The sequence below is a fragment of the Pipistrellus kuhlii genome, unplaced genomic scaffold (genome assembly GCF_014108245.1).
Source record: "Pipistrellus kuhlii isolate mPipKuh1 unplaced genomic scaffold, mPipKuh1.p scaffold_m20_p_142, whole genome shotgun sequence".
Taxonomy (NCBI): Eukaryota; Metazoa; Chordata; class Mammalia; order Chiroptera; family Vespertilionidae; genus Pipistrellus; species Pipistrellus kuhlii.
The window spans coordinates 167,393-183,679 of NW_023425452.1; the positions used below are offsets into that span (position 1 = coordinate 167,393).

Below are 16,287 nucleotides of genomic sequence, written 5' to 3' on the forward strand. Positions count from 1 at the left end.
ACAAGGGTCTTGAGTTTGTTTTTAATAAATACCTTCCATCTCATCACTAGTTCCGCTGTCAAACGTCTGATGCTGGCATCTGGTTGTCTTGAATACATTTGGCAAATGTAAAATTCCAGACTCTATTTTATTACAAAAGCAGCCCAGACACAGTATCAGATATTAAGATGCCTACATGGCCACGTCATGGACTTGTGTTGAGGCTATAACACAGAATGGCTGAGTATTTACAAGCTCATCGTTCACGACATTTTTTAAAAATAAACTTCCAAGGAGATAAGAAGCCCTCCATCGATCGTCCTGATGTAAAACACTTGCTCATCTGTCTGCACAGTGGAGACGGAGGACAAGTCTTTATTTACAGACACAGGGACCTGCCCTCCTCCTGCGGTTGGAGAGGAAAGGAGCAGGGCAGCACATCAGCGGAGGAGGGTTCTGTGGTGCCAGCCAAGATGTCTCCCCAATGACACGGAAGCGGGGCTGCACGTCACACACACGGTTTACGTATCGAGTCTCGAACACGGTGTGACACGGGGTGGAGCGGGTGGGACCGAGAATGAGGCCCCGGGAGGACTCCGCTTCCTGGGAAGAAGGGGGCAAGCCAGCGGGCACGAGGAGCAAACACAAAAAGGCCAGAACTCCCTCTGGAACGAAGAAGTCCGCGTCACCCCGGCCCCGGGAGTACAGTGTTTAAACAAACCAACGAGCAGCCAGCTTCCGCGCCAGGGCCACAGGCCTGCGCTGGGCCTGTGTGGGCAGCAGAAGCAGATTCGTGCCCAATGGGCAGATGAAGAGCGGCCGCTTCGCTCCGATGTGAAGCCAGCAGTGCCTGCGACTGGCCAGCTCCAGCCCTGGCCGCGAGTGGCCATCTCTTCCGGACTCCGTGCTCAGGGACGCCAGGCTGGCAGCCTGACATCAGCTGCAGAGCGACTATCACACCGGACGCTGCAGACCCCAGATCAGGGCTCCCCACCCACAGGGCTGGCTGTCGAACACGGATCAGCACGTGACTGGAGCCCGGCCAGCGGGGCTCCAGGGCTGAGCATCGACCCAGAAACCAGGAGGTCACCGTTCCGTTCCCGGCCAGGGCCCAGGCCTGGGGTGCGGCTCCATCCTCAGTGTGGGGCCTGTGGGAGGCAGTCAGTCCCTGATTCTCTCTCATCACTAATGTTTCTGTCTGTCTATCTGTCTGTCTGTCTCTCTCTTTCTCTCTCCCTTCCTCTCTGAAATTTGTCTATGTATTTATATTATAAAAACAAAACAAAACAAAAGCCAAGTGACTGAATTCATTGTTCTTTGTGGTGGTCAAGAAATTCACTTAACATCGAAGTCTTCCGGTTGTAAAGTCATGGCTCGAAGTCCGGGAGCTCAGAGTGCACTGCGGTCGGACAGCCCTGCCCTATTGTAAGATGTAGTCATTCAGCTTCTCCGGCTTAAAGGCCACGTTCTCGAAGTCCTGGATGCTCTTGCCGTTGGAGTGCTCGCTGGAGAAGTCGTGGCTGTACGCCGTCCCGTCGCTGATGGTGGACACCGTGTAGGACGCGCTGCGGAGGGCGTCCGAGTGCGCAAAGCTGCTCCCAAACTGGATTCTGTATTGATTCCAGTTCCTCCGGAGAATGGCCTGCACCTGTCAGTCAAGAGGACACAGAAAGAACAAGAGCAGTCTGTTTTTTGAAATGAAGATACTGTGTAATATACTCTAAGTTCTACAGAAAGGCTTTTTAAAAAGGCATTAATGTTAGTGAATAATGTTACCTTTTCCCTTTCTTTTTAAAGAATTACCTTTATTGTTGAAAGAATTACAGATGTTCCATCTTCCTTCCCCACTGACCCCCCCCCCCCCACCTCCCACCCGCCCTCTCCCAGGCCCTCTCTGCCACCATTCCTGTGACCATGGGTCATGCAGAGAGGCATACAAGCTATTGGGTGATCTCTCTCCACCCACACCCACACCCCCGCTTTGTAAACCTAATTTAAGAAATTAAATTGAGCGAACCATCTTCATGTGAGGGAATCAATGCTCTCACTCTGTGCTTGTAGTTTCCATTAACATTTTCCTTTCCATGCCTTAATTTTGAAGCTCTCCTAATGACTATGAATGCATTATTGTAAAACAAATAGTCAATACAGATGCCACTGCAGACTTGTGTGTGTGCAACTCTGACGTTTATCACAATGTCTTTAGAAGCAGAATGAGACGGTGAGTGAGAGTATAAAAGAGCGACAAGAGAGAAAATAAAAATAAATAGGAGTACAGGGAATATAAATCATCATCATCATATCACTATCATCACCATCATCACATCATCACCATCACCATCATGGATCATCTGCTCCATCATCATCACCATCACCATCATCATCATCATCAGCATCATCATCTGCTCCATCATCATCATCATCTGCTCCATCATCATCTCCAGCAGCACCACCACTTTTTACTGAGTGATTAGCATACGCCAGGGGTTGAGCTACCTTCCGGGGGGGGGGGGGTGGGGGAAGAGCAGGGCTCGTCCTCATGGCGCTCACTCCCGGAGGGGAAAGGTCCCGAACAGATCATTACAGACGCGCTGAATGTTGGGAAAAACCAGACAGGCAGTGCTCCGGTGACTTGGGTGTTAACGGAGCCTACGACACTGGTTGATTTTCTTCATACTGAGTCCGAGGGCCCAGAACTCCCCTCCCACTGGACACCAGTTGTCTGAGGAGGGAGGAGACTGGCTCGGGGACATCTGTTCCTCATTCTAAGTCTCTCAGCCACATTCCGGTGACCTGACCTGTGTCTTTTCAAAGCAGGCACAGCTTTAAACCATCTTCCTAGCCCAGCCTAGCGTGGCTCAGTGGTTGAGAATCAACCTACAAACAAGGAGATCACTGTTCGATTCCCGGTCAGGGCACATGCCCGGTTGTGGGCTTGATCCTCAGCGTGGGGTGTGCATGAGGCAGCCGATTCTCTCTCATCATCGCTGTTCCTCTCTCTCTCTCCCTCTCCCTTCCTCTCTGATATATAAATATATAGTCTTCCTCAAGCTCCCCTATTCTTTGGCGCCCCATTGAACACTTTCTCAGAGAGTCTGCGCATCTGACTCTCATGCTAATTCCAGCCCCCTCACTGAGTTTGTTTCTGAGGGATGGACTGACTCAAGACGGTCACTAGTTTCTGAGTGGAAGGAAGTAACGGAATGCAACGGGGTACGAAATGTTCCACTAAATGTGACCGAGACCCGGGCAGGAAGTCACATCTTCGCTGTGACTGTCACACTTAGAGACTTAAAGGAAAGCTTCAGCTCCAAAGCCGAAGTGGTTTTTGAACTATCTGTTTGCTCTTGAGCTGCCTTGATTAGGATCAGCACCGTAGCTCGTGTCATCCCACACACACACACTCACACACACTCACACACACACACACACACACACACACACTCACACACACACACACACTCATACACACACACACTCACACACATACACTCACACACACACTCTCTCACATACACACACACACTCTCACACACACACTCACTCACACACTCACACACACACACTCACACACACACTCACACACACACACACTCACACTCACACACACACTCACACACATACACTCACACACACTCTCTCACATACACACACACTCACTCACACACTCACACACACACACACACACACACACCCCATGGACATTAACCAGGAGCCGAATGAAAGCCAATCTATCAGCCTCGTAGGCTTCTGTTTGTGGGTATTATCCTCCATAAAGATGCAATGCTTTTCATTGCTTCCCTTTCTACAACTTCACACCCGCTCCACAGGTGTGAAAGTGGCCACTTTTAATTAGAAAACTTTAGTAGGGAAAGGTAACAAGGAAAATTGCCACTGGGCGGGAAGACAGCCTGATGTTATTAGAGATATTAAAATGCTTTTCATGGCTTTACATGCATGTTATATAAATAGCAAGGCCAACTGTTTAGAATATTACATTACAACTCCATGTGCCCCTTAGCAGCTGATGAGAAGCCAATGCTGTACTCAACCTAAACCGATGAGAAGGTGGTTAACGGAGCTTCATAAAAACTCTGCCCAGCTCTCATCACAGCATTGGGGTCCACTTATTCTCCACACGATTGTGGTGACTTTGTGAAAATAACTGCTCTCAAGCGTTGTGAGTGTTCCCTGGCCGGGCCCTGCTCTGCCTGGAGATCCCAGTCTATGCCAACAGGGCACCTTGCTGTCCCCATGGACGAGAAATGAGAGGAGAGCGTGGCCTGAGCACCTGCCAGGCCAGTTATTTCACTAGTGAGAAGTGCGAATAGACATTTTGGGGGGAAAATAAAACACATAGCATGTGAGAGCAAAACAAGAGCGAGACAGTGAGCTACAGCCAGCGATTCGGCCTCACGTGGACACAGGAGGGAAAGGGATCCTCTGAGGATGACTGTGAGGAGCACAGGACACCCTCAGAGCCACACGCCGAGTCTGGCAGCTGCGTGTCCGCGGAGTGAGAGTGGGAAGGATGGAGAGAGACAGTGAGGGCGGGCGACGGGGTTTCTCAGGAAGAGAATGAATCAGGCACAAGCAGGGTTACAGCTGAGGAGACGGGGGCGCAGGGACAGCTGCTGCAGATGGGAGGAACCGGAAGATTTGGCAACGGCGCGGCTCTCGGATGTTGTAAGACTGGAACTTCTCGCTGCCAGAGTGCTCTCAGTGTGAGGACGTGGCCGAAGATCAAAGCTCGTCCCGTTCGCTCAGACAGCGTGTGACCGTGCTGGCCACGGGAGAGGCCATCCTGGACCCTTTTTCTAAATTAAAGGGCCAATTGGAGATTTCACTCCGTATGGTTAATATTTCCCTTTTCTAAAGTATTTTTGAAAATGAGTGACTTGACAAACCTAGTCAGGAATCTAGCAAGTACGGAGGGTGCGCCATGGGGCTAAACCCTTTAGATCCCTCGTTTCCCTCAGTCCTCGGGAGACCTGTGTGAGCAGCTTTATGTTCTGTAGGGTTAGGGCTGTGATGGGCAAACCGCGGCTCCAGAGCCACAGGCGGCTCTTTGGCCCCTTGAGTGTGGCTCTTCCACAAAATACCACGGCCTGGGCGAGTCTATGTTGAAGAAGTGGCGTTGCAAGAAGTTTAAGTTTAAAAAATCTGGCTCTCCAAAGAAATGTCAGTCGCTGTGCTGTTGGTATTTGGCTCTGTGGACTGAGGAGTTTGCCGACCATGGGGCTAGGGTGTTGGCCAAGGCATCCATCCAGAAGCTAGCGGGATCTTGGGGCTTACATGCATCGCCACATCCATGCTTTTACCCCTGCTGCCTCCTATCACCACAGATTGTATCAGCGATTACGTTTTGTACATTTTCAGTTTCCCCTTATAAAAACCACACTTGTTTCTGCCGATGCAGAGGTGTATTTTCATACTTAACACGTCCTTTGCCTGTTGTCCATCTCCCTCTCATCTGTGTTTAATGATAAAGTCCCGTGTAGGCAGTAAACAGAATCGACTAATTCAGCGCACACAATGTTATCTTTATAGTGGTACCTACAATGGCTACTTGAGTTTTGTTATCAAACACGATGTATCTATTTTCCTTGGCTGCGTGCTCTGTCTGTCCTGCTTTCTCACTGACGCTGGCCGACGGCCGCCCCGCCTCCAGAGAGGAGAGCCTGTCCGTCCCGCGCAGCGACGCTCGGTGTGGTACCACGGCCCGTTGTAAGCCGCTGCAGAAAACAGTGCCTCTGCTCACAAGTTCAAACACATGGCCACTTTCACTTAAAAAACCAACTGAGTCAAAACCGGTTTGGCTCAATGGATAGAGTGTCGACATAAGGGTCCCAGGGACTGAAGGGTCCCGGGTTCGATTCCGGTCAAGGGCATGGACCTTGGTTTCGGACACATCCCCAGTAGGGGGTGTGCAAGAGGCAGCTGATCAATGTTTCCCTCTCATCGATGTTTCTAGCTCTCTATCCTTCTCCCCTCCTCTCTGTAAAAATCAATAATATATATATATATTATAAACCTAAGTTTCCCTCCTTGCTGAGAGGGAGAAGGGAAAGACGAAGCTGCAGAGAGCAGTAGCTGATCGTCTCTGAGATGCACACGCTGCCAGCGCTGACTGGTCGGGGGACCGGTCCTTTAAGGTCACGCTAACCGCTTCCATGTGCTCCCAGCCGGAAGCCCCGTGATGAGCTCACAGTGACCCAGGGTCCCCGGCTGCTCACTGCCGCCTGGATTTCTGAACGAGGCTGAACTTGCCAGAAGCCTCCAGCGGGTTCCAATCTGCCAAGTGGATTAGGGACACACCGAGCTGAACCGGCGGAGCTTGGAGGGCTGTGCACCACGCAGGCCAGGTGGTGGGGAACTGAGCCCCGCAGGGCCAGACCCCGGGGCCCCTGCGCTGGGCAGCCCGGGGGCGGGGGTGTATGGAGGGCCCTGCGCTGGGCAGCCCGGGGGGGGGGTATGGAGGCCCCTGAGCTGGGCAGCCCTGGGGGGGGAAGTGGGGGGGGACACTGAACGTCCAGGACGGCGTTGCTGTTTCAGACCTCAGAGCTGGCTCTCCCCGGCCTGCCCACTGCGCTCCTCCTCACATACCCGCGATCTCCTTCTCAGAGAAGCTCTGGTCTGCCATGGCTGCTGCCAAACAGCACACCGAGGGCCGGGCAGGGACACAGACAGAGCAGAGGAGAGGAGAGAACGAGAGGAGCCATGTCCTTCCTCCTGCGCGGCGGAGGGCCGCCCTGAGGCCCGGCCGGGGCCGGCCGCCTCCAGAGGCAGCCCCGCTCGGACACTGAGCGCCGACGGAGGAGGATCTCGGCGTGCGGCTGGCTGTCCCGGCCTTGACCTCCCCGTGCCCGCGCTTCGGGGAGGAGCGCGGCGCCAGGGGAGAGACTCCGGTTCTCTGCCCGGAAACGACATTTGGGAGAGTTGCTCCCGGGGAATCCACCATCCTGCCTCCTGGGCTTTTGTTTGGTTGTTATTTTTAAAGAAAAAGGGATACCTTGCTCCGAGGAGCCCATCGAAGGAACACCGTCAGCCACCTACCTCTCCGTTAAAGAAGCAGAAAATCGTCGAGACCAGAAGACCCTGCGGAGGCAAACAGGACGATCTGACTCCGAGCAGAAAGGGCCGGCCCATCCTCACCCGCTCCCGGCTCCGGGTCCGACGGGAGCCTGCAGCCAGCACCGGCCTCGGCCCCCCCGGCCCGCCGCCCACCTGGTAGTGCATGAGGATGTTCATGACGTAGTCGTACACCTCCTCCACCGGCCGGCCCTCCGGCCGCCAGGGCAGCAGCACGAACTGGATGCCCAGCAGCGGCACCAGGATGAGGGTGGCGCGCACGGCCTTCATGTACAGGTGCGACTCCGCCTGGTGCGTGACCTTGAGCTTCGTGATGAGCACACGCACGATGTTCAGCAGGAAGAAGAGGTTCACCTGGGGGAGCGGAGCGACGTGTGGGGCCCTGCACGGAGGAGGCCACGGCACACGCCCAGCACGACACGCTACAGCGCACGCCAGGCCCACACGCAGCACACGCCATGCCCACACGCAGCACACGCCCACAACACACTACAGTGCACGCCAGGCCCACACACAGCACACACCATGCCCACACACAGCACACGCCCACAACACACTACAGTGCACGCCAGGCCCACACACAGCACACGCCATGCCCACACGCAGCACACGCCCACAACACACTACAGTGCACGCCAGGCCCACACACAGCACACGCCATGCCCACACGCAGCACACGCCCACAACAACACACTACAGTGCACGCCAGGCCCACACGCAGCACACGCCCAGCATGACACGCTACAGTGCACGCCAGGCCCACACACAGCACACGCCATGCCCACACGCAGCACACGCCCAGCACGACACGCTACAGTGCACGCCAGGCCCACACACAGCACACGCCCACAACAACACACTACAGTGCACGCCAGGCCCACACGCAGCACACACCATGCCCACACGCAGCACACGCCCAGCACAACACGCTACAGCGCACGCCAGGCCCACACACAGCACATGCCAGACCCACACGCAGCACACGCCATGCCTACACACAGCACACGCCATGCCTACACACAGCACACGCCAGACCCACACACAGCACACGCCATGCCTACACACAGCACACGCCAGACCCACACGCTACAACACACATCCTCTGTGATTTCAGAACCGAACGTGAAGTTTTATTTTCAATAAACCTTTACTGTAGAAAGTATTACGTAAGTCCTCACTTCCCCCAGCCCTCACCACCACCATCTGTGTCCATGGGCTACGCACATGAGCGCTTTGGTTGATCTCTCTCCTCCCCCCTCCCCTGTCTTCCCTCTGAGGTCTGACGGTCTGATCGGTGTCTATATGTCTCTGGCTCTATTTTTGTTCATCAATTTACGTTGTTCATTAGATCCCACAAATGAGTGAGATCATGTGATATGTATCTTTCTCCGACTGACTTGCTTCGCTGAGCACAATGCTCTCCAGCTCCATCCATGCTGTTGCAAATGGTAGGCGTTCCTTCCTTTTTACCGCAGCGTGGTATTCCACTGTGTGGATGTACCGCCGTTTCTAATCCGCTGTCTGCTGAGGGGCACGTGAGCTGTGTCCAGGTCTTTGCTGAGCTGAAGTGTGCCGCTATGAACATAGGGGTGCATATGTCCTGTCTGATGGCGGTTTCTGGATTCTTGGGATCTATTCCTAGAAGTGGGATCACGAAAATCCAGCACCCTTTTTTTGATAAAAACTCTCAGCAGAGTGGGAATAAAGGGCTCGCACCTGAAGTTCTGCCTCGCGCTCCGAGAGGAAGGGAACTACAACGTGAGCCAAGGGGAGCGTCTCAGCGTTCCTGAGGCCCCTGGCCCGGAGCTGGGCTGGGTGCTGCGTGGTCTCAGTGTTCCTGAGGCCCCTGGCTCGAAGCTGGGCTGGGTGCTGCGTGGTCTCAGCGTTCCTGAGGCGCCTGGCCCCGGAGCTGGGCTGGGTGCTGCGTGGTCTCAGTGTTCCTGAGGCCCCTGGCCCGGGGCTGGGCTGGGCGGGGGAAGCGGCGAAGGGTCCTCGCGCTGTAACTGCCAGAGGACTCTCCGTGTCCAGAACAGGACGCGCTGTGTGTCCCGGAAGGCTGATTTATTAATTTAGCAGGTGCGCCGACTTTAAAGGACGCAGGTGTGAGGAGTAGAATGATGGCAGCATTATTGTGGAGCACACTCCGTTGACGGGCAGTGGAGTGTTTTTCTCGGCTCTGTTCCTAGACAATTCTTTTTCTCAAAGGTTTATTTTGGTTCAAAGACTTAAGCTTTCAAATAGTCGCGGCTCAGACACTGGAAATGTTTATTTTTAACACGTTCTAATGCTCACGTGTCTCCCCTGGACCGGGGTCCAGGTGTCCATATCTGGTACTTTCCAAATATACGTTGTACCGTAGTAACCATTTTCATCTTTTTGGTTGACCCTGTCTTTTTTTATTGTTATTTTTTGGTAATAATCCTCACACCTCCTCCAAAATAGAGCTGTGATCCTTTTTATCCTTAGACCGGACTGAATCCCACATTTGAACTAGCTGATATTCCATCTACGTCCTCCTAGAGAGTTTTAAAAATTGGCACCCACTTTCTGTGATTACATACGTACTGTGCTGTGTGCTAAGCTGTTCCCCGGGAGCAAACATTCTCATTGAAAGGGAGACAGAAAACTTGGAAAGTATAGAGTCACTAACCGCGTTCCCCAGAAAATGGACAGTTCTGCTGAAGGATGCCCGCCCCCCTGGCTATCACTTCCTCTCCGGCTCCAGCCAAGTCACCACTCCCTTCAGTCGGTGCTCTCTGCCCTCCACCCCCTCCGCCTCCGGGGGCCGTGGCCGTGGCCGTGAACTCCCGGGTGCTGCGTGGTCTCAGTGCACCCCTTCGCCCTGCCTGCAGCCCGAAGCTTGTCTGTTGAACCCAAACGCTTCCCGGTGACACCCATGTGCCCGCCATCTCTACACTGACACCCCTGAGGCAGCACCTCGCTTCCTGCAGGAAGCTGCGAACCAGCTGCAGGCCCGTGAGGCGGAGATAACGGGCTGACTGCCCGCTCCTGCTCTCAGCAGGGCCAGAGGGACCCAGGTTTCGGGGACACAGCCCCCGGGTCCCCAGGGGCAGCGGCTGCGGGGGAACGTCCCTGCTGCCGACAGAGCCGGGAGCCCCTCGCCCCTCGCCCTCCGGGCCGTGTGGAGGCTCTGACTCCATGGCCACGGCTCCCAGCGCACAGGGTGAGGTCACACCGCCCTTGTCCCCCCACGACCGGCCGTCACGGCCGCAGAATGTGCCACGGCCCATCGAGGGCACTGCTGGTGCCAGCGCCTCTGCTGGGCGGGGGTCCGGGTCCGAGTGTGAAACCAGATCCTGGACCAACTGCCCTTACTGCCGGCACAGCCGTGCTCCGAACCAACTGGCTCAGGAGGCTCCCATTGCGGGAGCTGGACCGGTCCTCCTCTCGGAGCGACGTGGATGAGGGGGGAGCGACGTGGATGAGGGGGGAGTGACGTGGATGAGGGGGGAGTGACGTGGATGAGGGGGTAGCGACGTGGATGAGGGGGGAGCGACGTGGATGAGGGGGGAGCGACGTGGATGAGGGGTCCATCGCATTCCCTCCTCTGCAGGCACAACGGGCGTCTGCGGTCCCCGCCCTCGGCATGGCAGGAAGGCAGGAAGTGGGTGACTCAGCGGGTGGTGGGAGGGTTCGCTGACTGAGCACCCAGTGACCCAGCGTGTCTCCCCACCCGGACTCACTGCACCCCGCAGCCCCTCAGCCGTCTCAGTGCGGAGCCCCTCAGCCCCGCTCAGGAGGCAGGACAGCGGAGGGCGGAAAGGAAGCCGGCGGTGGCTGACGTCTTATTTATCAAAAACCAAGCACGCACACACACACACACACACACACACATATACACACACACACACACACTCACTCATACACGCACACACACACACACATATACACACATACACACACACACTCACACACACACACATATACACACACATACACACACTCACTCACTCACTCACACACACTCACACTCTCTCTCATACACTCACACCCAAAAACACACTCACACATATATGCGCGCACACACATACACACAGACTCATACACATAAACACACATACACACATATACACACTCTCACACACTCACACACACACACACACACACCCTCTCTCTCTCTCCCCTGAGGCCTGCCATCCCCCCCTACTTCTGCCCTCTGCCATTGGCTGTGCTGGCCAAAGGGAGGGACAGATCAGAGCAAGTGGGGTGTGGGGGGACCTGGGGGAGGGGAGAGGTGAGCATCTCTCCTCTCTCCTGCCTGGCTGTGGCTGGCAGTGCTGGCCCCTCTGCCCGGCCCAGCTCCTCCCAGCTCCTCCCACAGCACCTGTGTCCCCTGTTCCTGGCTGTGATAACGGCTTCCGCTGGGTCTCCCCCAGGCTCCCCCATGACTTAGCTCTCCCGGCCCGGCACCCTAACGCACAGCGCCCCTCCCCCCTAGCTCTGGCAGGACACGCGTGAGGTGGCAGCGGTACCCACCAGCAGGGCGGCGCAGATGGGGCCGTGGATGATGTAGAGCAGGTGCGTGTCGGAGCTGATCCAGCACCTGCGGGCGGACAGAGAGGGGGTTCAAGTGTTGTTCATCCCGTCCCACCGCGCCCTGTCCCATTCTATCCCGTCCCGTCCTGTCCCGTCCCGTCCCATCCCCTCCTGTCCCATTCGATCCCATTCTATCCCGTCCCGTCCTGTCCCGTCCCGTCCCGTCCCGTCCTGTCCCGTCCCGTCCCGTCCTGTCCCGTCCTGTCCCGTCCCGTCCTGTCCCCTCCTGTCCCATTCTATCCCGTCCCCTCCTGTCCTGTCCCGTCCCGTCCCATTCTATCCCGTCCCGTCCCGTCCCGTCCTGTCCCATCCTGTCCCGTCCCCTCCCGTCCCCTCCCCTCCTGTCCCATTCTATCCCGTCCCATCCCGTCCTGTCCCCTCCTGTCCCGTCCCATCCCATCCCCTCCTGTCCTGTCCCATTCTATCCCGTCCTGTCCCATCCTGTCCCGTCCCGTCCCGTCCCGTCCCGTCCCCTCCTGTCCTGTCCCATTCTATCCCCTCCTGTCCCATTCTATCCCGTCCTGTCCCCTCCTGTCCCGTCCTGTCCCGTCCCCTCCCGTCCTGTCCTGTCCCGTCCCCTCCTGTCCCGTCCCATCCCCTCCTGTCCCATTCTATCCCATCCTGTCCCGTCCCGTCCTGTCCCATTCTATCCCGTCCCGTCCCGTCCCGTCCCGTCCCGTCCCGTCCCGTCCCGTCCTGTCCCGTCCCGTCCCGTCCCGTCCCGTCCTGTCCCGTCCTGTCCCGTCCCCTCCTGTCCCGTCCTGTCCCCTCCTGTCCCGTCCTGTCCCGTCCCCTCCCGTCCTGTCCCATTCTATCCCGTCCCGTCCCGTCCCCTCCTGTCCTGTCCCATTCTATCCCGTCCTGTCCCATCCTGTCCCGTCCCGTCCCGTCCCGTCCCGTCCCCTCCTGTCCTGTCCCATTCTATCCCCTCCTGTCCCATTCTATCCCGTCCTGTCCCCTCCTGTCCCGTCCTGTCCCGTCCCCTCCCGTCCTGTCCTGTCCCGTCCCCTCCTGTCCCATTCTATCCGTCCCTTCTATCCCGTCCGTCCTGTCCCGAGGGAACCAGAGGGCTGTCTTACTTGTCGTTATAGTACAGGCTTCTGCCCACGGCGTGCGTGCAGGCGGGGATCAGCGGGAACCCTGTCAGCGACAAAGGGACAGACGGGGGACCCTCAGAGGGACGCCTGGTGGGTCAGGACTGCGGCTCCAGGGGCGGGGAGGGGGCGGAGCACCATCCCAGCCCCATGAGCGAATGTGACCGTGGCCAGGCCGTGTGTGTGGCCCCGGCCGCTGCTCCGTCCTCCGGCGGAGTGAGTGACTGCCCAACACCGGCCGTTTGGGCCGCGGGCCCCACGCCCGATGCAGGGACTCGGACACGCTGCTGCCCGGGCCCAGGCCCGGGAAGGCCGTCCCGCGGCTCCGTAAGGAGTGGCTCCGGGCAGGGCGGCCCCCGGGGACAGGCGGCCTGAGGGCCTCGCTGCACAAGGAAAGAGGAGGCGGGGGGCGGGGGAGCCCACAGGGTTTGTGCAGTTTGAGCCTCTAGAGCAGGTCTTCAAAGAGACGCTTGGAAGGTGGCCTGAGTGCGCGTCGGCCTGTCTGCTGTCTGACCGGACGCGCAGGGAGGCGATGGATGAGCAGAGAGACTGGTAGGTGGGTAGGTATGTGGGGAGAGAACGTGCGGTTTCAGTGATGTTTCTGGAAACTAATCCTATTGAACTTCTCGTTAGCATTTCCTATTTCGCATTCTTCCTGCTCTTCCCTTTATTTTATTGTATTTTATTTTTTAAATATATTTTATTGATTTTTTACAGAGAGAAAGGGAGAGAGATAGAGAGCTAGAAACGTCAATGAGAGAGAAACATTGACCAGCTGCCTCTTGCACACCCCCTACTGGGGATGGGCCCACAACCAATGTACATGCCCTTGACCGGAATCGAAACTGGGACCCTTCAGTCCTCAGACTGACGCTCTATCCACTGAGCCAAACTGGTTTCGGCCCTGCTCTTTCCTTTAAATGCTAGAGATGTACACTGTCTGCTCTGTGGATGACACCGTGTCAAGGGATCGTGTGGGGAAAAGGAGGCATTTTGCATGCTCGTATTCAGTAACGGATCTCTATTCTCTTAGGTCAAATGACAGCGTTGTTGTTTTTTAAGCAAACATCTAAAAAATGGGAGGTCACGCCAGCTGAGCCCCATGATCTTATTTTGCACACGAGGCAGAGGGAGGCCGGAGAATACAAACACTGGGTCCCCGTCCATTACCCTAATGCTATTGTTTTAGTCACATGTGGTCGGCCAAGATCCACACGGAACAGTCACAGGAGGAAGAGCAGCGCCTTCGCCATCGGCCCCGGCCCGGCCCGAACCCTGAGCCGGGGCTGTTATTCCAATACCGCCCTCCGCTGCCCTCAGCACGGGCGGATCCCCTGGCCCAGCGGTGGGCACACTCATCAGTCCACAGAGCCAAACACCAACAGCACACCGGTTGACATTCCTCTGGAGAGCCACATTTTTTAAACTTCTTCTAACCACTTCTTCAACACAGACTGGCCCAGGCCGTGGTCTTTTGTGGAAGAGCCACACTCCAGGGGCCAAAGAGCCACCTGTGGCTCTCGAGCCGCGGTTTGCGGACCACGGACCAGGACCGACTTACCGTATTTTCCGGTGTACAAGACGACCCCCTTATTTTACAGTTAGAACATAGGTTTAGGCCTATATTCGCTGTATAAGTCTACCCCCCACTTCCGAGGCAACACCTGTTCTTTTTTTAATAGACCGCCTCTCTGACTCTGGCCAATCTGAGCAGGCTTTTTACTGGAACACAGTGTAGCTTCGGGTACAGAACATGTACACTGTGTTCCAGTAAAAAGCCTGCTCAGATTGGCCAGAGTCAGAGAGGCGGTCTATTAAAAAAAGAACAGGTGTTGCCTCGGAAGTGGGGGGTAGTCTTATACAGCGAACATAGGCCTAAACCTGTGTTTTAACTGTAAAATTAGGGGGTTGTCTTGTACGCCGGAAAACACGTAAAACGGTGAATAGTAAGTTTGTTTAGATTACAAAGGAGCTACACCCTCGCACGCAAGCACGTCCAACTCAGAGGCTAACACGGCCCTCGGCCCGGGGGCCGTGGGTCTGACGCTGGCGCCACGGGACACAGAGGCAGGGAGCGGGCGGCGGGCGGCCTTACCCCAGCCCAGGAAGTGGTACCACAGCAGGCGCTGTTTCTCGGCGAACACGGCCACCACGATGAGCGTGTGCAGGTACACGCCCTCGCACAGCATCCAGAAGTAGTTGCAGCCCATCAGGTAGAGGTGCAGGAACTGGGACACCTTGCAGCCCACCTGGGGGAGCGGAGCGACGGTGAGGTCGGCTGTGCGTTCAGGGGCCCTCCCGCTGAGCTCGGCCGCTCAGAGCCGCGGGGCCTCCCCTTCTCCACCCCAATCGCACTCGCAGACGATCCCGATTTCAGCAACTGGGCGACTCAATCTCTAAAACCCCCACCTGCTAAACACAGACATGCCCTCCCCTCCCAACTCCACCTCCAACTGCAGCAGAGATATTTGTGAACCTGGTGAAAAAATGTGACTTTAGAAATGTGTGTGTTTTTATTCATGCAGATATTTTAATTTAAATACGGCTTACGTAGGCATACAGCCTACAGGAAACGTATACATCCGTATAAGTCAATTTCAGGGCCTGTTTCCAAAACAGCTTTATGTTCGAAGCCCCTGCTTATGGTGTGTTCTCTCGGCACCCGGCCTACAGACTCCCTTCCCAAGGGATTGTGAGGAAACAGCTCATAAATGTTTGCTGGCACGGGAGGACTGGGAGGGCCCTTCGAAAGTTTTATGATGATAAAGTTTAACGTTGTATAGGGGATGCGGAATCTATTTTCCTCCGTTTTTGTTAACTTTTAAAGTCAGCCTAATACCAAAAATAGGATTTAAATGTTCCGTTTTCAAACAGGTTTTTTTTTTCTTATATTGTCTAACGATGTTCTTTTCTAACGGAGATTGATGTTTTAATTCCTTTGAGCAAAGGCTTTATAGCCATAAACACTTACGTCCTACCAGTGGCAGGACTCGAGCCGTAAGTTGAGGAGAAGGTAAGTGTAACATTTATAAATAATTGAAGCAAAAAGAGTGTTCTTCCTTTTAACATTGGATCATTTTAACTTGGGGAGTGCTGAGGTATAGAGGGTGTCCCAGAAAGTGTATTCACACACTGTGAACAATTAAAGGCAGAGTTTGTTAAATACATTTCATTTTCAAAATCAAACGACCTGCTGTTAAAAGTATATGCACAGTTTTTGGGACCCCCAGAACTTACCTCTCTACATGCTCTTTACATGCTCTCTGCATGCTCTCTGTATGTCAGGCCTCACAGAACACGACACACACACACTTAATTACATGCCCAGCACCTGTGTCAGGACCCCCACCCCTGGCACAGCCTCCCCTCCGACCCTTCCCACCGAGGACGCTCGCCTTTGCTTACCGGATCCGTGGCCACCAGGGGCTGGTTGTTGGCCACGGCCGTGAGGTGGATGATGGTGATGATGGAGTTACAGACAAAGGAGAAGAACAGGTTTTTGTGCAAAGTAATTCTCTGGCAACTCAGGCTCCTACGAGGCGAGAGAGAAGGAAGTGTGTAGACA

General features: G+C 55.5%; 1 protein-coding gene across 1 annotated transcript in view; it reads right to left on the minus strand.

Annotated features, from left to right (window-relative positions):
- Positions 1 to 1,223: 1,223 nt before the first annotated feature.
- Positions 1,224 to 16,287, minus strand: part of CALCRL (calcitonin receptor like receptor) — a 31,099-nt gene continuing 16,035 nt past the window's right edge. The window contains exons 8-14 of the mRNA XM_036437603.2: positions 16,128 to 16,254; positions 14,818 to 14,971; positions 12,708 to 12,768; positions 11,569 to 11,635; positions 7,207 to 7,425; positions 7,036 to 7,077; positions 1,224 to 1,627 (exon numbers count right to left, since the gene is read on the minus strand). Of these exons, the coding sequence (XP_036293496.1) occupies positions 1,400 to 1,627; positions 7,036 to 7,077; positions 7,207 to 7,425; positions 11,569 to 11,635; positions 12,708 to 12,768; positions 14,818 to 14,971; positions 16,128 to 16,254 (898 nt within the window). The 3' untranslated portion in view covers positions 1,224 to 1,399. The remainder of the gene's footprint in view (positions 1,628 to 7,035; positions 7,078 to 7,206; positions 7,426 to 11,568; positions 11,636 to 12,707; positions 12,769 to 14,817; positions 14,972 to 16,127; positions 16,255 to 16,287) is intronic.